Source organism: Pleurodeles waltl, chromosome 9, assembly GCF_031143425.1.
Source record: "Pleurodeles waltl isolate 20211129_DDA chromosome 9, aPleWal1.hap1.20221129, whole genome shotgun sequence".
Taxonomy (NCBI): domain Eukaryota; kingdom Metazoa; phylum Chordata; class Amphibia; order Caudata; family Salamandridae; genus Pleurodeles; species Pleurodeles waltl.
The window spans coordinates 20,266,763-20,292,697 of record NC_090448.1 but is presented as its reverse complement, the minus strand read 5'-3'; the positions used below and the strand labels follow the sequence as shown (position 1 = coordinate 20,292,697).

Here is a 25,935-nt window from a genome sequence, read left to right as displayed (position 1 = left end):
GGGCTTACCCTTCAACAATCCTTTGTTATGATTGGTAAATGCTGTGCGTTTGTCTCTCTTTAGGGCAGTTTTGTTTCCGCCTTGGCCATTGACCCTGTTACATGGATAATTGCACGTTTGGTGATATGTTTGACTGCGAGCAAACTTCTTTTTCCTTTTGTGTCTCTCCTTCGCGCTCATGGCGGCCGTGGCACTTTGAATCTGCTTGCTTATGTCTACTGTTTCACTTTTCATTTTCAATTTATGTGGCAAGAAAAGTCCAGTTAGGAATTTATAACGCTAATAGCTCTAACTCGAGCAAATGCGAGTCCCATTGCATTGCAAATGCTTGTTTTAAATGCAAAGTCACACATCACTTTGTCAATAATTTTTAGGTCGAGCGCTAGCGCTCTGGCCTATTGTAATCTTTCTGTGGGCTTTTAACCACACCCATTGTACGCCCATCACTATCACTCATTCGTGGGCTTGCCTTTCAAAAATCCTTTGTTATGATTGTTAAATGCATTACGTTTGTCCCTCCTTGGGGCGATTTTGTTTCCGCCTTGGTCATTGACCCCATTACATGGATAACTGCACGATTGCCAATACGTTTGACTGCGAGCAAACTTCTTTTTCCTTTTGTGTATCTCTTCACGCTGATGTTCACGGTGGCCGCGGCGCTTTGAAGCGGCTCGCTTATGGCAACTGTTTTACTTTTCACTTTATGTGGCAAGAAAAGTTCAGTTAGGAATTTATAACACTACTAGCTGTAACTCGAGCAAATGCAAGACCCTTTGCATCGGAAATGCTTGTTTAAACTTCTGTTGGAGCTGGAGTGAGAACATTAAACTTGGTTGCTTGGTGAACAACCAGTACCATTCTTTAAGAAAATAACACATGGATCTTTGCTCTTTAAAAGAACTACAAATAAACACTTTCAAAGTAGTGAGTGATTTGCCTTCACTGAGGTCACAGCTGTGCTGCTGCCTTCAGTTGCTGAGTGGGGGGGTGTGACTGGGATGTGGGGGGGGGGCTGGGTGCTGGGTCCAAGTCCTGTCTGGAAAGGGGAGGCTGGGGTGGTCCTGTGTGGAGGGAGAGCTTTGGCAGCCTGGCAGGCTCTGCACAACCTCAGGCTCATTCCGACAGTACCAGTTGTCTTCTCTGAACCGGAAGTGAGGGGGGGGTTCTCTCTGGACCGGAAGTGGGAGGGGCGTACTCAGAAGCTGGCAGGAAATGGCAGAAGAACAGTTGCGGTTGATTTCACACCTTGTCCAACATGAGTTTGACGGATTTTTATCGCCCTACAGTTTGTTTTCTCCCTCCAAGTAGTGCTTCTGGCCCTTACTTTCTTCTTCTGTGAGTTTTGGGTCATTGTTTCACTACTGCTTCCTCGTCGCCTTTCTTTATTTTCTGTATCCGGTGTTTGTACCTCAAGAGTGAGGTGGTTTCCTGCTGTCTATGGGAGGTGTCCTCTCTTGCCCTCACACCCTGTATTCATGAACGTCAATTCACCAAAATGCCAGGGGTAGCGAAGGTGACATCACACGTAATTTAACCTTTACTTTCACTCACAGACGCATGCTTACGCGTACTCGCACATTTACGCATACACACAGTCGTTCTCACATAAGCACACTCACGTGCAAGCCCGCACACAACATACATTTAAAATCATTTTTTACTTACCTCAGCTGCCAGGGACGATCATATTCCAGCAAATTGTAGTTCATTTTTTATTACACTCCTTCTGAATAATAACGTATTATTCACTAATATTGTAATAAAGAATTGACTGAAAAAAAGGAAAGTGAGGCTTACTTTCTGTGCTTGGGACTTAGTTTGCCATCTTTGAGGCCAGAGGTCGCAAATGCAGGTGCAGGGGTCGCAAGGGGCAAGCCAGGGGGTCATAACTGCGACCCTTAAATTACCTCTATGCCTGTATTCTTCACTCTACTCCTTTATCACAGTTACTTTTTGTTGCTCTGAGGCCAAGGGTCGGAAAGGCAGTGCCAGGTGTCGCAAGGGGCAAGCCGGGGGTCACAGCTGCGACCCTTGGTGACCCTTAAACTACGTCTATGCCTGCATTCTTCACTCAACTCATTTTTGTTGCCCTGAGGCCACGGGTCGCAAAGGCAGTGCTGGGTGTCGCAAGGGGCAAGCCAGGGGTCGCAGCTGCGATCCTTGGTGACCCTTAAATTACATCTATGCCTGCGTTCTTCACTCTACTCCTTTTTGTTGCCCTGAGGCCACGAGTCACAGAGGCAGTGCCAGGTGTCACAAGGGCAAGCCAGGGGTCATGGCTGCACCCCTTAAATGCCTTCTATGCCTGCGTTCTTCTCTCTACTCTTTTTTGTTGCCCTGAGGCCAGGGGTCACAAAAACAATGGCGGGGTCGCAACGGATAAGCCAGGGGTCACAGCTGCGAACCCTGAATGACATCCATGCCTGCATTCTTCACTTGCTTCTTTATCACGGTTACTTTTTGTTTCCCTGAAGCCAGGGGTTGCAAAGGCAGTGCCGGGTGTTGCAAGGGTCAAGCCAGGGGTCGCGGCTGCGAACCTTGGTGACCTTCAAATGACGTCTATACCTGCATTCTTCACTCTACTCCTTTTTGTTGCCCTGAGGCCACGGATCACAGAGGCAGTACCAGGTGTCACAAGGGGCAAGCCAGGGGTTGCGGCTGCATCCCTTAAATGACGTCCATGCCTGCAATCTTCACTCTACTCCTTTTTGTTGTCATGAGGACAGGGGTCACAAAGGCAGTGCCAGGTGTCACAAGGGGCAAGCCAGGGGTCACAGGTGCGACACCTAGAGAGCCTTAAATGATGCATATGCCTGTATTTTACACTCTACTCCTTCATCATGGTTACTTTTTGTTGCTCTGAGGCAAGGGGTTGCAAGGGGTAAGACAGGGGTCACAGCTGCGACCCCTGAATGACATCCATGCCTGCATTCTTCACTCTACTTCTTTATTACGGTTATTTTTTGTTGCTCTGAGACAAGGGGTCACAACGGCAGTGCCGGGTGTCGCAAGGGAAAAGACAGGGGTCGCAGCTGCAACCCTTGGTGACCCCTAAACTACGTCTATACCTGCATTCTTCACTCTACTCCTTTATCACAGTTACTTTTTGTTGCTCTGAGGCCAGAGGTCACAAAGGCAGTGTGGGGTGTCGCATGGGGGCAAGCTAATACCCCTTAAATGACATCCACAACTGTATTTTTCACTCTACTGCTTTATCAAGGTTACTTTTTGTTGCCCTGCGGCCAGGGGTCACAAAGGCAGTGCCAGGTGTCACAGCTGCAACCCCTGGTGACCCTTAAATGACATCTATGCCTGTCTTCTTCACTCAACTCCTTTATCACGGTTACTTTTTGGTGCTCTGGGGGGGCCCGTCTAAAGCTGTCCTCGTAGCGCCCCCTCTTGAAACATTGTCCTGTTCAATGGTTTCACCTAAGCCAGGATTAATCACGTACAATCAGGGCTTTAAGTGAGCCAGGTCCATCCGGATCTCAGGCTCGTTAGTAATTAATTATGGACAGTGACACGTGTCCCTATAAGCCCCTAAATTCCTGTCTTTATCTATAATAACAGATAACATAACACCGATCCATTTCTAAACAATGTTAAAAAACCATAAAGTAATCAATGTCAGTGATTTAGTTCTTGTTTATATTACACATTTTATTTAATTTTGTATTTCTTAGAGTATTAACTATTTCCAGGATGCTGTGTTTCTGTTTTTTTCATGTAGTCTATTGCTCTTGTATAATGCATACTTTAAACTGAGTCACCTCCATGTGCTTATAACAGGCCACGGTTGAGAGCTCCGGAGTTGAGGCTAAAGGCACTGCCAGTTTCCCATAGGATCTGCCAGTGGGTCAAATGGTATTCAGAATACATGATCATCCAATCTTTGGCCTCTCTGCAGAGCACACAGAGCAGTGGTCACATAACTGAGTTTTATTGTGATTCTGTGCAAATGTGTGCGTAAGAGGTACATAGTTCCCAACATATTAAAAAGGTGAGAGTAAATGAAATTGTGGCTCTTAGAGACAAGTGGGTGCGTTGTGCGCCTGGAGGTGGTACGGTGATGGTGTTGCGAGCAAGTGAATTCAGGAGAGAGTGAAAGAGGGGGCTGGAGAGGTAAGAGGTGGGGTATAAGAAATGCAGATGGATGTGGCGTGAAGAGAAAAAGGGCGTACATGTCTAGCGTAAGGTGAAAATAAGAGGCGTGACTGAGGCACCCTGAAGAGCACATCCCCTTCCACGGGCCTCAATGATCATCAATTCAGGCGCACAGTTTTAGAACCAAAACATTTTCAATATCTATTATTTACAACCAAATCATTGTTACTCATTTATTTTAAACAACTAACAACCACTGACAAAGCCAATAGTCCTTGCTTTTAGGATGATGTCAGTTGTATGGTTTATATCTGGATGCAATAACAGAGACAATAGATTGGAAACCAAATAGTCAAGCAGCACACTCTGTAAATCTAAGAAATGTTGCTTCCGTGTTCAAGCCACACACCTAATTACATAGGCCCCACCCATTTAAGAGACCCGCACCTTTTTCATCTCACTTAAATCCCTGGGTACAATAAGTATACGGACATCAGCAATCTTTCTCACGACACTCCTGTCCAGGAAGACTGTCCCTCTAAAAGACCAGATAGGCTAGTGCAAGGACCATCCCATGTCATGCAAGAGCCTATAAAGGGCAGGTAGGGCTGGGGGAAATGCCTGTCACTTAAGTCTCACCCCGGCTACCAGTCCTGGGGAGGAGTCAGTTGCAGGTTAGGCTGTGTCCAGTGTATGGTGGCTCTGCCTATATAAAACAAAAGGATGACAGACTGACTGATGAAACATTTCAAACATTCACCGCATAGTTACAGATCTGGGTTAAATTGATTATTCTTTTTCCCACCATGCCATCGCAGATTGGACCAAGCCTTTTGGGAATCAGTCTAAACAGTCTAACAGTGCAGTCTAAACTACCAGGCTAGTTCCTCCCTGGACCAGAAAAAAGCATCCTAGGACTGGCTCTTTCTATGCAGCCATACTGTAGACATCACCACCCGTAGGCATACTTTCCCAAATGTAACTGGACTGCATTTAAGTCGTCTTGTCCTACGGTATATAAGCTTACAATAGTCTAACAATTCCTGGGGAAAACCAGATATAAGGCTAGACAGAAGAATGTGGCATGCACCAGGGCTCCTTGCCTCCCCTAATTCAGTGGAAGCATCAGTTGGTTGTGTGTTGCTGATGGCTCTTGTTGCTATGGGAAAGCCCAGGTGTGGAGGTTTGCTGAGGTTTGGCTGGAATCTTTGATTTCTGGGGCATGTCTACAACCTCCTCCCTTGTGGCTTTTAGGACAGAGGGTGTTGATGATATTCAGTCAGGGTGAACAGGGTGTGGAGGGGAGGTGGAAGCTGATACAGTGGTTGAGGTGTGCTGGTCCTAGGTTATGGAGGGCTTTGTAGTCATGGGTCAGCATCTTTTGGAGCTCTGATGCTCGTGGGTGAGGTTATAGGTTGGTTTTTCAGTTTCCTCTGGTGTGTTTGCTGTTGTTCTAGCTATGAGCCAGATACAGTGGGCAGTGGTAGAGAGGGTGTTATGTTTTTCTGTTCCTTAGCTGTGCCGGAGGGGATTAGCGGTTCTTGCGAGTTGTCTGGACATTGCTCGGGTTGCAGCCAGGGCTTGAGTAGTGGCCGAGATGGTCAACGTGTACAGCTAGTTTCTTGTTAACTCTTGAATGCTGCTGTCTTTGTTATGAAAAGTTCTAGTCCGCTTGTGTGGTGGTTGATTTAGAGCATCAGGGTGGATAGTTAATCTGATGCTGTGGGAAGCTCAGCTACCAAGAAAGAGTTCTGGGACGCCGGGGCACAGCCGCCGATGCTTATGTTGCCCATTCCGTAATATCGACTGCGCTGGTACACATATAGCACCAACGCTATCTCCAGAGGGGGTTCCCCCATTTGCATGGGGTGTGGCCCTATGCAAATGAGGCAATACCTTTGCTTCTGCACCCGCGCCGTATTATAGACATGGACGCAGAGGTAAAGAAACGGTCAGGAGGTGCAATACCAGTGCACCACCTAAAAGTTGGGGGAATGGCACTCTCTGAAGGGGGGCAAAGGGGTCCAATGGACCCCCCAGATATCCCCGTGCAGGCAGGTGCAGTCACTCAGTGCAAATAGAGCGGTTTTAAAGGAGCTGCTCTGTTATTCACATGAATGCACTGCAATAGGTCTCACATTTGCTTGAGCTAGACCTATGGGTGTTGTAAATTCATAACTGGACTTTTCTTGCCAAAAGAAATTGGTCAACTCTGCCTCATAATTTGGTCTTTTCCTGCCACATAATTCCAGTGGCCCGTCATATATATCATAAACACTTCCATATACCTTCTACTTTTATCTGCAGCCAAAAATGAAAATGTAGCCATTTTGCATCCTAATTTAAATCTGTCATTGCTGGCTGCCTAGCACAATTCCCAAACAAAAAGACACAAGCCAGCCACGGAGGAGTAACAAGAGAAATCATCTAGAAGGGTCCCCCAAACATATAAAACATTTTCAAACAGTCATAGTGTACTAAGGATGTAAAGATGGCCTGAATCATGGTCATAATTGCAGTATGGAGAGATTAATAAATCATATAAAATTATCGTGTAAACTATGGCATTAGGCTGTAACGCTCAGAAGAGCTCCTGGAGGACACCACAATGAAAATAGCATTTCTAAGAAACATGGTCATGGAACCATACAGTCAGCCCCTAGAGGGCATAACCACATGACAAGAAAATGGCAGAAAGTAATGCAGTGTAACCCTACATTTTGCCCCTGGAGGAGGTAGTGCCTTACACATTTTCGGAGCTAACAGACTTACTTCAATGACATTACAAACAAGGCCCTTATAATGCAAACTACTCCCAGCTATAAAACAGAAGTTCCAGCCATGAAAGAACTTAAAAAGAAACAATGGTGGGAGGGGTTATTATTTTGGGGTGCCCTCTAACCAAGTGTGGGGACCCAGAGATGATGTTGACAGAAAGAGCGAGTTGTCTTGAACGTTTTGGTGGTGGTCCCATTATCCTAGGACCACCACAGGCTGAGTTATGAGCAAAAAATGTATCTAAAAGTAATGGCCTGCAAAGTATTATGGGGCGAGTTTCCTGAGTACAGTGAATATTGTAGTATAGGCTGTCCTGCTGTGTTGGGATAGCCATTTTGAGAAATTCTGTTTTTTTTTACGTAAATCATTTATCAATTACAAGTGTTTTTTTTAAAGCTATTGAGCGTGAAGGGGAGAACCAAAAGAAATGATTCTGATTAGGAAACAGTGTGAACAATGTGATCAACACTTCAATACCACCAATGGAGTTCGCGCTGTTCTGTGCTGTTCACGCTGTGAGCGCCATGGCTGCCATGGAGCACGAAGTGGAGAGACAAAAGAAAAAATGTTCGCCCACACTGAATTATATCGGCAATCGTGCAATAATCCATGTAACAGGGTCAGTCTGTAAGGCAGTAACAAAACCGCCCCAAAGCAGGACAAACATAAAGCATTTACAAGTGACTTCAAGGGATTTTTGAAAGGCAAGCCCATAAACGAGTGAAAGTAATAGACGTGGGATTGGCGTGGTTAAAAGCCCACAGAATACTTACAACAGGTCGAAAAGCGCTTGAGCGCTCAACCTATAAGGGGCTGTGCGGAGCACCCTCAGCAGTGCATATTCGAAACAGTAAAAAGACAACTGTTTGTCACCATTTTGTACCAAATCTACCTGAACAAGTGCCCGTTGTGTTCGATGGAGACTTTTCCCTTGTATCTTTTTCTTTTTTTGCTGATGTCACAGTGCACGGAGCATCATGTCATTGAACTATCCTGTAATTGGGCAGACTTTGGACAGCTAGGAGGTAGTGAGGCAGCCTACGCCGCTATGTTTTTAGTTGTTGCCAGAAGCTGTGGGTTGTGAAGAACCTATCGGGGACAATATCAATTCATACACTGAGTCTGAGCCAGCTGATTGCCTCCCATTGGTTAGTTTTCATGTCACACATTTTCTCGCTTTTAAATCAATGGTTTTCCTTCCTCTGTTTGTGTTTGGCCCTCCCCTGGAGCATAGCTTCTTTAACATGCTTTTGATTGAACGACCTGTATATTTCCACTGCACATATTCAGGGAACAGTTTTTTTCTTTTCATGACAGCACTCCATGTGAGTGCAAGTGTTTTCTTGTTCTGTCTTGCTCATTCCCAAAATACCCACTCAGCTCTCTGCTGCTTCTTCCCCAACCTGAGTTTCTTCAACCCAGTTATTTTTACTTTTATTTATTTTTTTAGTCCCCCTAACTCAAGCGCCTCTGTGGCTCCCCTACACCTTCCATAGCAGTCAACTTTGATTGAGAGCCGGCAGACCCTAGTTGCTGCTAAAATGCTCCTTTTTTTTAAAAAGCTATATACACACTTTTAAATTCAGTTTTTCTTAAATTTGCAAATGCCCCCTTGAAACATTACAATTAATGGTGGCGATGTCATGTTGTATTTGCACACTTGCATGTTGATGTATGCAGACACATATGTCATCACACTGGGTCCCCCTAGCAGTATAACACGTATGAGCAGGTACATGTCATTGCGCTGTTTTTTCATTCTGTTTTTCCCTATGGAGCAGAGTACTGGCAAAAAGTATTGTCAAAGCCAGTACGTCTAAAACGCAAGGCCTATTGGCTTTGCCACTGCTTGTCTCTTTTCCAGTGACTGTTGCCAAATGAGCATATTATGAAGGTGAACTGAGGTTCTCAGTAACGCAGGAATAAAGCTTGCCACGTATTTGCTGCTCACTGCCAGAAAGGTGCGCCAGGTGAACATTTAGAGGTTTTTTTTTATTGTTTGAATTAGAAAGTATTCTTTTCCAATGAAGGCAAATCAACAGAAGTTTAAGGCATGATTGAAAACACATGCAGGTAGATGTATGAACGATTGCCCACCCCCAAAAGGTATGTGGAGATTCATGAGCCAATGAATTAACAGGCTGAGGCAAGCCAGAGTCGAGCCAAGGATGTGGTTTGGCTCTTAGAGCCCATGCACGAGCCGAGGCCTGAAAATGTTTGGCACGTAAATCATACAACAAACATCACATAAAATATGATAATGTCTCTTCAAAAATAAAAAAAAGTGTATTTCTTGAACATGTGACAGCTTTGACATTAATATAGCACTGCACTGAAAAGTACTTATTCAAAGTGATAGTTTTTAAACATGAACTTACAGCAGTTCCTCCCTTGTAGGCCCACTTCGGCCGTAGCACTATTAGTGAACTAAATGGCACGAGCGTTGTCATGTGAACCCTGTATGTGGCCTGGATTGGTATAGACAGAGCAACATTAGTCTATTAAACACAATAGGTTTTCAGAAGCTGAACTCATTGACTTGAAGGCGCCTTTAAATGCAACAGTGAAGAAAAAAAGGATCAGTAAAAGAAGATGTTTGCCTCAGATCACACAGTTTCGTTAAGTGGTGTTTTGTACAAATTAGCCACTGTCTCCTCTTTGCTCCTCAAAGGTTTTTGCTCTGGTTTTAACTTACTGTGCATGGAGGTAGAGCGAGGGTGGCGGGCAGAAGCCACATGAAAGCTCGGCCCATCAGGGGCTCGAGGTTCTAACGGGACCTCAAGCTGAGCCAGAGCCCGGCTCACACTATCATCGGCTCGCCCACTTCTAGTGGGATGTGTCTACTTAACACGACAATGTTAGTTAGTTATTTTTCATATTACCCCACACTCTTTGCCTCTCTAATCTTTAAGATGTGGGCACTCAAAGTACATTCGTTACAACCTGCCGCTGCCACCCATTCTAAGGAACCGAGGCCCTCGTATCTGTAGCGCCTCCCCATCCCCGGAGCACGCAGTTGAATACACCACACACAGAGCTCAGTACCTGACGTCTTTATTCTCCAACATACTATTGCACACTGCACGTATTGGGTCATAACTTTCATAACCACACCTTAGCACCTCCCATCACGTTACGTAATTCCTTTCTAAAGTCCACCCAGGACTGGAAGGGTCCTAGCGCACATGATATCCAAGACACTACAGTATCCTCACTTATTAATGGTGTAATAGGCTGCTCGTCATTCTCAATATACCTTTAACAAGACCTCCAGAAGTCTCCATCTTTCCAACCCATGCAGCCTTCCATCGACACCTCCCTAGTATAATCTCGCCTCAGTGTCAGCAGAGTCCCGCACCCCAAGCACCACCCTCCCTTAGCTGCCGGCTAAGCCCCTGTTCTTAAACCCCTTATTCACATCTGGCTGTCGGTCTCTTCCCCTTCCTGCTCAGACTCAATGTCCTGCCCTCGCGGCCCGCGTCGGGGCCAAACGCCCCCCCCCCCCCAACACATGCTCGGAAAATAGTTGTGAAATCTGGCATCCGCAACCAGTGGCGTAGCGTGGGGGGTGCAGGGGGGGCCGGCCGCACCGGGCGCAACATCTTGGAAGAGACTAAATCCACAGGTTAGGGGGCGCAAATTACTTGCCTTGCCCCGGGTTAGGGGGCGCAAATTACTTGCCTTGCCCCGGGTTAGGGGGCGCAAATTACTTGCCTTGCCCCGGGTGCTGACAACCCACGCTACGCCACTGTCCGCAACACGTATTCACACCTACCCTGACATGCAGACTCGTTTTAGTCCAGGCCAGGGGTGTAGCTTCAAGGGGTGTGTCACACTCCCCTGGTAAATATGTTTTCTAACAAATAGTTGTGTCCAGGTGCTTACAGTCAGATGTAATTATGGCAATCCGCAGACATTTTTTTAAGGGGGGGAGGCACCTTCCGTGACCCATCTGCGGTACCCTGGTCTTTTTTTGGCGGGGACTGTGGCCATACTAGTTCAGGCTGCATTACTCAACATCGGCCTTAGTGTTACGCTGCACTGTGAGTCTGTACACCAGGCTGAACCTAAATCCGGGGGGGGAGATGTGCCCCCCCATATTCTCCCTCCCCCTTGAGGACGCCCATGGGTATGAGGAGGTGTCTGTCTGATTTGAAAAGGAATTTTTACATACAGACAAAAACGTACACACACACACACTCCCTTTCCCTCTCTCTGTTTTGAAAGACTGAAAATGTTGGTTATTTTGCAATATATTGTGTTTTTTCTCCCTTAGTAGCAACTCTACCAGTGTCCTCTTCTCTTCTTTCCACCGCCCTTTACGCCCCTTTCATGCGCCCTGCTTGTCATATATTGTAATTTAACATTATATGCCAGCCCTGTAATGCATTTTAACATTGTATGCCAGCTCTATAGTGTATTTTAACATTATATGGCAGTCCTATAATAAATTTTACAATGTATGCCACCCCTATACTGTATTTTAACATTATATGCCAGCCCTATAATGTATTTTAACATAATATGCCAGCCCTATAATGTATTTTAACATTATATGTCAGCGTGATTGCCCCCCCACCAAAACTTACTGACCAAACTACACCCCTGCTGTTTACTCCCTCCTCCCTGGGGCATCTAGGCCTGCACCCTTGTTGCTAAATGTTTAAAGTATGGTACATCATATACATAATTTACGTATCTTTTCATGTATGATATGTTCCCTATATATAATGTATATCTTGTAAAGGATCACATGTTGAAAATAGAAGAAGTATATTTTGAAGGATATGTCTGATACATATAATGTGTATCCTTTAATGCATCATATGTTTGCTGTATATAATATGTATATTTTAATGTATCATACGTTTGATACATATATGTATCTCTTAATGTGTTGTGTTTACTCTATGTAATAAGCATATTTTAAAGTAAATGTTCGACACATTTAATGTGTGTATTATCTGTGATACATAGAATATGCATCTTTTAAAGTCTCATATGGTTGATACTTACAATAAACATCGTTTTAAGTATATTTTCAATATGTGTCCAATATGTGTCTTTTAAAGTATCATATGTCAATACAAGTAATGTGTATGGTACTAATGCTATCGCTAGTACACCCGGACCAGAGGTTTCCTTCAAGAGGTTTCCTGTCAGCGGCCGGCTTTACACTCGGGCCGGCCGCGTGAGATCTCTCGCGGTCGTTCTGATTGCGTCATAGAATCCCTTTGGAGCGCGGGACATGCCGCATTACAGTATAAGCGGTCACTAATTTATCAATGCATTTGTTACTATTATTACCGACTGGATACCATTGATGCCCTGAAAAAGCCCTTCAATTGGGCGAAACGCGTTGGCTGTTCATCCTGAGTATTATTCAATTTGCCTATGGAAATGCAAGAACACAAGGCTGTTTTATTTTATTTTTTGTCCTAACTTATCTCACCTACGGAACTGTGTGGAATTAACATTTCGGACTTGCAACGAAATATTTAAAAAGTACTGTTCATCTGCACTGTATATATACTATATATTTATTTGCTTATATTGCTGTGCACCGCCTCTTTGAGTGTTTTCCAGTGGGGCTGCCTCAGCCCTGTTTAGTTCCTTCTTGCAGCAGGAACTTTGGTGAAGTTGCACGCTTATTGAAACCTAATAGCAGTATTGTTGTTTTCTATTTGTATTTTCTTACTATTGGGTATTAATAGGGATGGTGCGTTGTCTATGAGCTTGCTGCAATTCTTGCTTGTCTGCTTGGTACCAATGCATAAGTTGTCTTATTCGCTACCTTTACTCGTCTTCCTCAATGCCCTTCACCTTGTGGTTTTATGCCAGGGGCGGATCCTCCGTTAGGGCGGAGGAGCGTCGCCGCCCACCAGCAGCAGCTGCAAAACCTTTACAAGAAAAAAATAATAAACTGTGTTTATTATCGTTTTCTTGCAAAGGGGCGGGACCACAGAGGTGACGAGCAGTGATGGGGAATGCTCAGCACTCCCCCTCATTGCACATGTATGTTTGGCGGCCGTCTCGGGCCGGCCAAACACACATGGACAGTGTGCTCTCTCCAGCCCGGCACTGTGTGGCCGGGCTGGAGAGAGCCTCCACAGGCTCCCAGTCTGCCTGGGAGCGCCCTGGCTGGGTCAGTATTGGCCGCAGGGCAGGCTGGGAGCCTGTGCCTGCAGCAGAGGAGATGGAGGAGCGGGGGCGTGCAGGTAAGTATTTTTGTTTTTTTTAAATAATTGAATGATTATTCCCCCTCTCCCCCAGGCCCGCAGCCCCATGCGCGTGCTGCGAGCTACGACTGTTTTTTGCTCCCTCAACCAATATCGTACTCATATAACATTGGTTTATTACCCAGAGTGTATCTTGTAGACAGCCTCTATATATATATATATATATATATATATATATATATATATATATATATATATATATATATATATATATATATATATATATATATATATATATATATATATATATATATATATATATATATATATATATATATATATATAGGCAGCATATGAAGTAACTTAATTAGACAAACTTCGACCTGATACTATGCTTTAGACCATTCTTTAATGAGCTCTGGCCCAGGCCCCCAGCCTTTCAGGGGCTCCCCGATAGAGCCGGCTCTGGCCCAGGGCCCCAGCCTTTCAGGGGCCCTCTGATAGAGCCGGCTCTGGCCCAGGGCCCCAGCCTTTCAGGGGCCCTCTGATAGAGCCGGCTCTGTTCTGCAGAGACCTGCCCCGATGACCTCGAATAATTCTTAAACGGGTTGTTTTAATTTTCTTTGTAATGTGGGTGATATGTGACATTTACTGACATTTTGCAGAGAACTGCTGTTTGTTTCATACAACATTCATTACAAGTGTTCTTTTAAAACAAAACAGGACCTCACATATGAGAAATGGGGGGGAGGTCACAGAGATTATTTACCGTAATATTATTCAGCTGCTAATGTGTTAAAATATTGGAAACACATCACTATCCATGAATATTACATGTAAATACATTTAGAATTTGGACAAGGGAAGCTGTGCACTGTCAGTGACCTGGCCACAGAGGGCACGAAGGAGCTGAAATTGGATCATAAATTCTAAGCTGTTCTGAACAGGCCCCCCAAATACCTTTGGCCCGGGGACCCCCACAATCCTTAAGATGTCCCTGTCTACCTGTCCCACCCCAGTCCACCCCGGGCACCGAGGTGGTCTGAGAGCAGCAAAACCTCCAATGTAAACAACCAAGAGAACATACCACTGGAAAGTAACCCAGCCTTGCCTTCTCTTCCCTTTGACAGGTTTACTCCTAACTCTACCTGGTGAGGGGTTCTGAGAGGGAAGGGGAGGAACCGAGCTTCACCATGCCCCTTGGAGACGATGGGCCCAGCTGGAAGAAGAAGGCCGAGGACATCCGCGAGATCTACGAGTTCCGCGACGTTTTGGGAACGTGAGTACCCAAGTCCATGGTGGGTGTTGAGAACAAGAAGGGAAAGAACCCTGAGGGACAAAAACATAACCTTAGGAGCGGCTCTGCCCTATCAGGTCAACGCCTAGGCATCCCCTGCCCAATCAGGTCAACTCTCGCTCAGCTGTGCGCACTCCTGCGTCACTCTATAGGCTGCTCTATTCATTCTTCAAGGCCAATCAGTTCCTTTTAGATCTGGCAAGAAGTATTCTCCTCCTTCAGAGAGTCAGGCAACTGTGACACCTGAGATGGGGACTCCCAGGATGGAGCTGTCACGTGACAGGAACTCCTGATATGGAACATGTCACATATCAGGAAGTCCTTGGATGCTGCACTCTCATCCCTAACCAAGGCACACAGTACAACTGTGGCTTTGTTAACAGTCTGCGTCTGCCTATACAAGGACTTCCCGCCCACAGGGGAGAGATTCTGCAATGTGCGTTGTCCTAAGTATGCACACTATAAAAACAGCACATTGTTGCCAACGCAAAGCCCATGGAGTAAACAGGGAATAATGTACTGCTTCACCTGCGTAATGTATCACAAGGCACATGGATTTCTTAAACCTAAGTCTGCCTGCAGTAAGTACAGGATAGAATCGGTGCAGTGTTTACAACCTGTGTCTGCCTGCACCAAGCACAGGATAGAATCTGTGCAGTGTTTACAAGCTGTGTCTGCCTGCACCAAGCACAGGATAGAATCTGTGCAGTGTTTACAAGCTGTGTCTGCCTGCACCAAGCACTGAATAGAATCTGTGCAGTGTCTACAACCTGTGTCTGCCTAGTCTGCCTACAGTAAATACAGGAGAGAATCTGTGCAGTGTCTACAACCTGTGTCTGCCTGCAGTAAGCACAGGAGAGAATCTGTGCAGTGTCTACAACCTGTGTCTGCCTGCACCAAGCACAGGATAGAATCTGTGCAGTGTTTACAACCTGTGTCTGCCTGCACCAAGCACTGAATAGAATCTGTGCAGTGTTTACAACCTGTGTCTGCCTGCAGTAAGTACAGGATAGAATCGGTGCAGTGTTTACAACCTGTGTCTGCCTGCACCAAGCACAGGATAGAATCTGTGCAGTGTTTACAACCTGTGTCTGCCTGCACCAAGCACGGAATAGAATCTGTGCAGTGTCTACAACCTGTGTCTGCCTAGTCTGCCTACAGTAAATACAGGAGAGAATCTGTGCAGTGTCTACAACCTGTGTCTGCCTGCAGTAAGCACAGGAGAGGATCTGTGTAGTTTCTACAACCTGTGTCAGCCTGCACCAAGCACAGGATAGAATCTGTGCAGTGTCTACAAGCTGTGTCTGCCTGCACCAAGCACAGAATAGAATCTGTGCAGTGTTTACAAGCTGTGTCTGCCTGCACCAAGCACAGAATAGAATCTGTGCAGTGTTTACAACTTGTGTCTGCCTGCACCAAGCACAGAATAGAATCTGTGCAGTGTTTACAAGCTGTGTCTGCCTGCACCAAGCACTTAATAGAATCTGTGCAGTGTCTACAACCTGTGTCTGCCTGCACCAAGCACTGAATGGAATCTGTGCAGTGTCTACAACCTGTGTCTGCCTGCAGTAAGTACAGGATAGAATCTGTGCAGTGTTTACAACCTGTGTCTGCATGCACCAAGCACTGAATAGAATCTGTGCAGTGTTTACAACCTGTGTCTGCCTGCAGTAAGCACAGGATAGAATCTGTGCAGTGTTTACAACCTGTGTCTGCCTGCACCAAGCACGGAATAGAATCTGTGCAGTGTCTACAACCTGTGTCTGCCTGCAGTAAGCACAGGAGAGGATCTGTGTAGTGTCTACAACCTGTGTCAGCCTGCACCAAGCACAGGATAGAATCTGTGCAGTGTCTACAACCTGTGTCTGCCTACAGTAAATACAGGATAGAATTGGTGCAGTGTTTACAACCTGTGTCTGCCTGCACCAAGCACAGGATAGAATCTGTGCAGTGTTTACAAGCTGTGTCTGCCTGCACCAAGCACTGAATAGAATCTGTGCAGTGTCTACAACCTGTGTCTGCCTGCACCAAGCACTGAATAGAATCTGTGCAGTGTCTACAACCTGTGTCTGCCTGCAGTAAGTACAGGATAGAATCGGTGCAGTGTTTACAACCTGTGTCTGCCTGCACCAAGCACAGGATAGAATCTGTGCAGTGTTTACAACCTGTGTCTGCCTGCACCAAGCACGGAATAGAATCTGTGCAGTGTCTACAACCTGTGTCTGCCTAGTCTGCCTACAGTAAATACAGGAGAGAATCTGTGCAGTGTCTACAACCTGTGTCTGCCTGCAGTAAGCACAGGAGAGGATCTGTGTAGTTTCTACAACCTGTGTCAGCCTGCACCAAGCACAGGATAGAATCTGTGCAGTGTCTACAACCTGTGTCTGCCTGCACCAAGCACAGAATAGAATCTGTGCAGTGTTTACAAGCTGTGTCTGCCTGCACCAAGCACTGAATAGAATCTGTGCAGTGTCTACAACCTGTGTCTGCCTAGTCTGCCTACAGTAAATACAGGAGAGAATCTGTGCAGTGTCTACAACCTGTGTCTGCCTGCAGTAAGCACAGGAGAGAATCTGTGCAGTGTCTACAACCTGTGTCTGCCTGCACCAAGCACAGGATAGAATCTGTGCAGTGTTTACAACCTGTGTCTGCCTGCACCAAGCACTGAATAGAATCTGTGCAGTGTTTACAACCTGTGTCTGCCTGCAGTAAGTACAGGATAGAATCGGTGCAGTGTTTACAACCTGTGTCTGCCTGCACCAAGCACAGGATAGAATCTGTGCAGTGTTTACAACCTGTGTCTGCCTGCACCAAGCACGGAATAGAATCTGTGCAGTGTCTACAACCTGTGTCTGCCTAGTCTGCCTACAGTAAATACAGGAGAGAATCTGTGCAGTGTCTACAACCTGTGTCTGCCTGCAGTAAGCACAGGAGAGGATCTGTATAGTTTCTACAACCTGTGTCAGCCTGCACCAAGCACAGGATAGAATCTGTGCAGTGTCTACAAGCTGTGTCTGCCTGCACCAAGCACAGAATAGAATCTGTGCAGTGTTTACAAGCTGTGTCTGCCTGCACCAAGCACAGAATAGAATCTGTGCAGTGTTTACAACTTGTGTCTGCCTGCACCAAGCACAGAATAGAATCTGTGCAGTGTTTACAAGCTGTGTCTGCCTGCACCAAGCACTTAATAGAATCTGTGCAGTGTCTACAACCTGTGTCTGCCTGCACCAAGCACTGAATGGAATCTGTGCAGTGTCTACAACCTGTGTCTGCCTGCAGTAAGTACAGGATAGAATCTGTGCAGTGTTTACAACCTGTGTCTGCATGCACCAAGCACTGAATAGAATCTGTGCAGTGTTTACAACCTGTGTCTGCCTGCAGTAAGCACAGGATAGAATCTGTGCAGTGTTTACAACCTGTGTCTGCCTGCACCAAGCACGGAATAGAATCTGTGCAGTGTCTACAACCTGTGTCTGCCTGCAGTAAGCACAGGAGAGGATCTGTGTAGTGTCTACAACCTGTGTCAGCCTGCACCAAGCACAGGATAGAATCTGTGCAGTGTCTACAACCTGTGTCTGCCTACAGTAAATACAGGATAGAATTGGTGCAGTGTTTACAACCTGTGTCTGCCTGCACCAAGCACAGGATAGAATCTGTGCAGTGTTTACAAGCTGTGTCTGCCTGCACCAAGCACTGAATAGAATCTGTGCAGTGTCTACAACCTGTGTCTGCCTGCACCAAGCACTGAATAGAATCTGTGCAGTGTCTACAACCTGTGTCTGCCTGCAGTAAGTACAGGATAGAATCGGTGCAGTGTTTACAACCTGTGTCTGCCTGCACCAAGCACAGGATAGAATCTGTGCAGTGTTTACAACCTGTGTCTGCCTGCACCAAGCACGGAATAGAATCTGTGCAGTGTCTACAACCTGTGTCTGCCTAGTCTGCCTACAGTAAATACAGGAGAGAATCTGTGCAGTGTCTACAACCTGTGTCTGCCTGCAGTAAGCACAGGAGAGGATCTGTGTAGTTTCTACAACCTGTGTCAGCCTGCACCAAGCACAGGATAGAATCTGTGCAGTGTCTACAACCTGTGTCTGCCTGCACCAAGCACAGAATAGAATCTGTGCAGTGTTTACAAGCTGTGTCTGCCTGCACCAAGCACAGAATATAATCTGTGCAGTGTTTACAACTTGTGTCTGCCTGCACCAAGCACAGAATAGAATCTGTGCAGTGTTTACAAGCTGTGTCTGCCTGCACCAAGCACTTAATAGAATCTGTGCAGTGTCTACAACCTGTGTCTGCCTGCACCAAGCACTGAATGGAATCTGTGCAGTGTCTACAACCTGTGTCTGCCTGCAGTAAGTACAGGATAGAATCTGTGCAGTGTTTACAACCTGTGTCTGCCTGCACCAAGCACTGAATAGAATCTGTGCAGTGTTTACAACCTGTGTCTGCCTGCAGTAAGCACAGGATAGAATCTGTGCAGTGTTTACAACCTGTGTCTGCCTGCACCAAGCACGGAATAGAATCTGTGCAGTGTCTACAACCTGTGTCTGCCTGCAGTAAGCACAGGAGAGGATCTGTGTAGTGTCTACAACCTGTGTCAGCCTGCACCAAGCACAAGGTAGAATCTGTGCAGTGTCTACAACCTGTGTCTGCCTACAGTAAATACAGGATAGAATTGGTGCAGTGTTTACAACCTGTGTCTGCCTGCACCAAGCACAGGATAGAATCTGTGCAGTGTTTACAAGCTGTGTCTGCCTGCACCAAGCACTGAATAGAATCTGTGCAGTGTCTACAACCTGTGTCTGCCTAGTCTGCATACAGTAAATACAGGAGAGAATCTGTGCAGTGTCTACAACCTGTGTCTGCCTGCAGTAAGCACAGGAGAGGATCTGTGTAGTGTCTACAACCTGTGTCATCCTGCACCAAGCACAGGATAGAATCTGTGCAGTGTTTACAACCTGTGTCTGCCTGCACCAAGCACAGAATAGAATCTGTGCAGTGTTTACAACCTGTGTCTGCCTGCAGCAAGCACAGGATAGAATCTGTGCAGTGTTTACAAGCTGTGTCTGCCTGCACCAAGCACTGAATAGAATCTGTGCAGTGTCTACAACCTGTGTCTGCCTGCACCAAGCACTGAATAGAATCTGTGCAGTGTCTGCAACCTGTGTCTGCCTGCAGTAAGTACAGGATAGAATCTGTGCAGTGTTTACAACCTGTGTCTGCCTGCACCAAGCACTGAATAGAATCTGTGCAGTGTTTACAACCTGTGTCTGCCTGCAGTAAGTACAGGATAGAATCGGTGCAGTGTTTACAACCTGTGTCTGCCTGCACCAAGCACAGGATAGAATCTGTGCAGTGTTTACAACCTGTGTCTGCCTGCACCAAGCACGGAATAGAATCTGTGCAGTGTCTACAACCTGTGTCTGCCTAGTCTGCCTACAGTAAATACAGGAGAGAATCTGTGCAGTGTCTACAACCTGTGTCTGCCTGCAGTAAGCACAGGAGAGGATCTGTGTAGTGTCTACAACCTGTGTCAGCCTGCACCAAGCACAGGATAGAATCTGTGCAGTGTCTACAACCTGTGTCTGCCTACAGTAAATACAGGATAGAATTGGTGCAGTGTTTACAACCTGTGTCTGCCTGCACCAAGCACAGGATAGAATCTGTGCAGTGTTTACAACCTGTGTCTGCCTGCACCAAGCACGGAATAGAATCTGTGCAGTGTCTACAACCTGTGTCTGCCTACAGTAAATACAGGAGAGAATCTGTGCAGTGTCTACAACCTGTGTCTGCCTGCAGTAAGCACAGGAGAGAATCTGTGCAGTGTCTACAACCTGTGTCAGCCTGCACCAAGCACAGGATAGAATCTGTGCAGTGTCTACAACCTGTGTCTGCCTACAGTAAATACAGGATAGAATCTGTGCAGTGTTTACAACCTGTGTCTGCCTGCAATAAGCACAGGATAGTGTTTACAATCTGTGTCTGCCTGCAGTAAGCACAGTATGCCATCAGAACAGTGTTACCAACCTGTGTCTGCCTGCGCTAGGCACAGGATCCAGTCAGTACAGTGTTTACAACCTGTGTCTGCCTCCCCTAGCCACAGGATGCAGTCCGCAATGCTCACAACTTGTGTCTGCCTGCACTAGGCACAGGACACATTCAGTACAGTGTTTACAACCTGTGTCTGCCTGCAATAAGCACAGGATGCAGTCAGAATAGTGTCTGCCTGCACCAAGCACAGGATGCAATCAGTATAGTGTTAACAACCTGTGTCTGCCTCCACTAGCCACAGGATGCAATCTACAGTGTTCACAACTTGTGTCTGCCTGCACTAGGCACATGCCACACTCAGTACAGTGTTTACAACCTGTGTCTTCCTGCACTAGGCACAGGACACAGTCAGTACAGTGTTCACAGCTTGTGTCTGCCTGCTCTAGGCACAGGACACACTCAGTACAGTGTTTACAACCTGTGTCTGCCTGCACAGGATAGAATTGGTACAGTGTTTACAACCGGTGTGTGCCTGCAGTAAGCACAGGATACAGTCAGAATAGTGTCTGCCTGCACCAAACACAGGATGCAGCCAGTACGGTGTTTACAACCTGTGTCTTTATGCACTAGGCACAGGACACAGTCAGTATAGTGTTTATAACCTGTGTCTGCCTGCACCAAGCACAGGATGCAATCAGTACCGTGTTAACAACCTGCGTCTGCCTGCGCTAGGCACAGGATGCAGTCAGTACAGTGTTTACAACCTGTGCCTGCCTGCGCTAGGCACAGGGTACAGTCAGTACAGTGATTACAACCTGTGTCTGCCTGCACATGATAGAATCGGTACAGTGTTTACAACCTGTGTCTGCCTGCACAGGATAGAATCAGTACAGTGTTTACAACCTGTGTTTGCCTGCAGTAAGCACAAGATACAGTCAGAATAGTGTCTGCCTGCACCAAACACAGGATGCAGTCAGTAGAGTGTTTACAACCTGTGTCTTTATGCACTAGGCACAGGACACAGTCAGTATAGTGTTTATAACCTGTGTCTGCCTGCAATAAGCACAGGATGCTGTCAGAATAGTGTCTGCCTGCATCAAGCACAGGATGCAATCAGTGCAGTGTTAACCTGTGTCTACCTGCGCTAGGCATAGGACACAGTCAGCACATTTTTTACAACCTGTGTCTACCTGCACTAGGCACAGTACACACTCAGTACAGTGTTTACAACCTATGTCTGCCTGCAGTGAGCGAAGGATGCAGTCAGTACAATGTTTACAACCTGTGTCTGCCTGCACTAGGCACAAGACACAGTACAGTGTTTACAACTTGTGCCCGCCTGCGCTAGGCACAGGACACAGTCCATACAGTGTTTACAACCTGTCTCTGCTTGCGGTAAGCACAGGATACAGTCATAATAGTGTTTACAACCTGTGTCTCCCGGTACCAGGCACAGGACACACTCAGTACAGTGTTTACAACCTGTGTCTGCCTGCATTGGACACAGGACACAGTCAGTACAGTGTTTACAACTTGTGTCTGCCTGCGCTAGGAACAGGACACAGGCATTACAGTGTTTAAAACCTGTCTCTGCCTGCGGTAAGCACAGGATACAGTCATAATAGTGTTTACAACCTGTGTCTCCCTGCACCAGGCACAGGACACACTCAGTACAGTGTTTACAACCTGTGTCTGCCTGCACTAGGCACAGGACACAGTCAGTACAGTGTTTACAACTTGTGTCTGCCTGTGCTAGGAACAGGACACAGGCAGTACAGTGTCTACAACTTGTCTGCCTGCGGTAAGCACAGGATGCCATCAGAATAGTGTCTGCCTGAAGTGAGCACAGAATGTAATCAGTACAGTGTTTACAACCAGTGTCTGCCTGCGGTAAACGCAGGATACAGTCAGTACAATGTTTACAACCTGTGTCTGCCTCCACTAAGCACAGGACACACTCAGTACAGTGTTTACAACCTATGTCTGCCTGCTGTAAGCACAGGATACAGTCAGTACAATGTTTACAACCTGTGTCTGCCTCCACTAAGCACAGGAAACACTCAGTACAGTGTTTACAACCTGTGTCTGCCTGTTGTAAGCACAGGATACAGTCAGTACAGTGTTTACAACTTGTGTCTGCTTGCACTAGGGACAGGACACAGTCAGTATAGTGTTTACAACCTGTGCCTGCCTGCACTAGGCACAGGACACAGTCAGTATAGTGTTTACAACCTGTGTCTGCCTGCTGTAAGCACCTAATACAGTCAGTACAGTGTTTACAACCTGTGTCTGCCCCCTCTAGACACAGGACACAGTCAGTACAGTGTTTACAACTTGTGTCTGCTTGCACTAGGGACAGGACACAGTCAGTACAGTGTTTACAACCTGTGTCTGTCTGCGCTAGGCACAGGATGCAGTCAGTGCACTGTTTATAACCTGTGTCTGCCTGCACATGATAGAATCGGTACAGTGTTTACAACCTGTGTCTGCCTGCAGTAAGCCCAAGATACAGTCAGAATAGTGTCTTCCTGCACCAAACACAGGGTGCAGTCAGTACAGTGTTTACAACCTGTGTCTGCCCGCACTAGGCACAGGACACAGTCAGTACAGAGTTTACAACCTGTGCCTGCCTGCAGTGGGCACAGGATGCAGTCAGTACAGTGTTTACAACCTGTGTCTGTCTGCACTAGGCACAGGACACAGTCAGTGCAGTGTTTACAACCTGTGCCTGCCTGCAGTGAGCACAGGATGCAGTCAGTACAGTGTTTACAACCTGTGCCTGCCTGCAGTGGGCACAGGATGCAGTCAGTACAGTGTTTACAACCTGTGTCCGCCCCCTCTAGACACAGGACACAGTCAGTACAGTGTTTACAACCTGTGTCTGCCTGCTGTAAGCACCTGATACAGTCAGTACAGTGTTTACAACCTGTGTCCGCCCCCTCTAGACACAGGACACAGTCAGTACAGTGTTTACAACCTGTGCCTGCCTGCAGTGAGCACAGGATGCAGTCAGTACAGTGTTTACAACCTGTGTCTGCCCGCACTAGGCACAGGACACAGTCAGTACAGTGTTTACAACCTGTGCCTGCCTGCAGTGAGCACAGGATGCAGTCAGTACAGTGTTTACAACCTGTGTCCGCCCCCTCTAGACACAGGACACAGTCAGTACAGTGTTTACAACCTGTGCCTGCCTGCTGTAAGCACAAGATACAGTCAGTACAGTGTTTACAACCTGTGTGTGCCCCCTCTAGACACAGGACACAGTCAGTACACTGTTTACAACCTGTGTCTGTCTGCGATAGGCACAGGATGCAGTCAGTGCACTGTTTACAACCTGTGCCTGCCTGCAGTGAGCACACGATGCAGTCAGTACAGTGTTTACAACCTGTGTCTGCCCGCACTAGGCACAGGACACAGTCAGTACAGTGTTTACAACCTGTGTCTGCCTGCAGTGAGCACACGATGCAGTCAGTACAGTGTTTACAACCTGTGTCTGCCCGCACTAGGCACAGGACACAGTCAGTACAGTGTTTACAACCTGTGCCTGCCTGCAGTGAGCACAGGATGCAGTCAGTACAGTGTTTACAACCTGTGTCTGCCCGCACTAGGCACAGGACACAGTCAGTACAGTGTTTACAGCCTGTGTCCGACGTGTTTGCGCATGCGCGCTGTTTCAGCTCTCTTTTGGGGTCCTTTCTAGCACATTTGGGATTCCACCTGTCTTCCGGGAATGGAAGCTTCCCGGGGAGGGCGGAAATTGTTTTGAGCAGAAGTCTGGACACTGCGGGGAGCTGGCGAGGACAGGATGCAGACAGATTTGGGGGGCTGGCCCGGTGTAGGGGCTGTCTCCTGTTACTGCGCTTTGTCTGAGACCACGGGCCAAAAGACTGACTGCATTTGAAAGGAATTTGAGATTAGAAACTTGCCTGCCAGGGTCATCTTCGTGCAGTCTGGTACCCTTGTGGCAAGTGTTAAAGACACTCAGTACTTTGATCTGTGTACCGGAGAGGAGAAATGGAATACAAATTATTAATAGGTTTATTTTTATAGCGCTTTCTGTCAGTCGTGTAGCCCCGTTGCTTTGTTAACCACAGACACCACTGCCTAGCCGTACTCCAAGGTATTTAATTTATCAACCTCAGCGTGTATCGTTACTAGGGGTTTGCAAAATGTGCATTTGCTCAATTAAGTGAAATTTTTGAAAAATGAAAACGGCATTTTACGCTATATTTTAGCATAAAATGCATTGTCCGATCCTTTTTGGCCTCGAAGACTCATTTCGTGCAAAATAAAGATATAGAAAAAAGTGCTGCAAACAGCAGCCGCTTACCTTCTTGGGGGTGGGGGGGGCGATGTTTCTGTGCCCTTGTGCTGTTTTTTTATGTAAACTGTGCACTATTAGGCAACACAAACATTACACAAAATTACACAAAATGTGTTGGTAAGCAGAGGCCGTCATGGAATGAAAGGAGTGTAGGTACTCCTTGTCCAAGAGTACCTGTGTGCTACTGAGAACTGCTGAAACTCTCCCATGTAAAAGTATTGAATCCTCATTGAGACGGGCAGGTACTCTCCCTTTCAAATTAGGTACCTGTGAGTACCTGCCCATTTAAAGCACTGTTGGTAAGCCAAACTACACTGTCCCCACTCAGATTCACAGTTTCCTCCAAAAATGTGTGCACGGGTTTCCGCAGCTGGTGCAAAACCTGCTGGGTTATCTCACCGGCCTTTTTTCACATCTGACCGCATCACTTCATGTGAGCCAAAGAATGTTATATTTGGATTAAAATGTGATGATAGAAACGGACCAATCACCGAGCCCCGTTGGTCTGCACATCTCCCATGTGCACTTGACACAGACCCTGCGTGGTCTCCAGCTCTGGGGGACCAGCCAGTGCTTCGACAAAGCATCCAAGCCCTATACGTGGGTTGTAGCAGCTGCACAGGAACACGTGTGCTCATGCAGTAGTTGTAGAGGGCAGATGAGTGTTGTGACGTGTACTGTACAAAAGTCGGTGTATTTTGTGGGTGGGACATCTAACATCAGAATGGCCCTTTCAGTCCATTTAAACAAAAAAAGTCCAGTCCTGGGCTATTGACCTGTGAGATATTGCTATCATATGTTTTAGTCTAATCACCAACCCTCAGTCGAATTATCCCAGAATGCATCAATTTGTCACCTGAAAGCCCAGCACTACAACCCTTGTCCATAATGAAACTGAGTGAGACGGCCTCCCTTGGTGGAATGGTCTCAGAGTTTGTGATTACATGGCCTACTTGGCACTACTGATGCCAGTGGAGACATGGTGGATGCCTGCACTGTTCATTTAAGGGTTACCTGAATTGTCATGTCCACAGGGACCTCACATTACAGAGTTTGGGTTTCCACTTGCCCATCTGTTTTTTCCAGAAGAGTTAGTCCCTTTTGGTTCACTTGAAGTGTACAGGGACTACAGCTCCCAGGATGCTTTTTAATGTTAAGAAAGGCCTAGTCCTGGAGGAGTTGGTGGCATTGATATAGGGTAAACACAGGATGGTTTACATTGAGATCAGGCAGCCTCAGTCCAGGAGGACTCGATT

General features: G+C 46.6%; 1 protein-coding gene across 1 annotated transcript in view; it reads left to right on the top strand.

The window, feature by feature from the left end:
• The window catches only part of CAMK1 (calcium/calmodulin dependent protein kinase I), a 355,059-nt gene that overhangs the window by 88,651 nt on the left and 240,473 nt on the right, over positions 1 to 25,935 (top strand). Inside the window, exon 2 of the mRNA XM_069206148.1 lies at positions 14,192 to 14,340. Within this exon, the coding sequence (XP_069062249.1) occupies positions 14,255 to 14,340 (86 nt within the window). The 5' untranslated portion in view covers positions 14,192 to 14,254. The remainder of the gene's footprint in view (positions 1 to 14,191; positions 14,341 to 25,935) is intronic.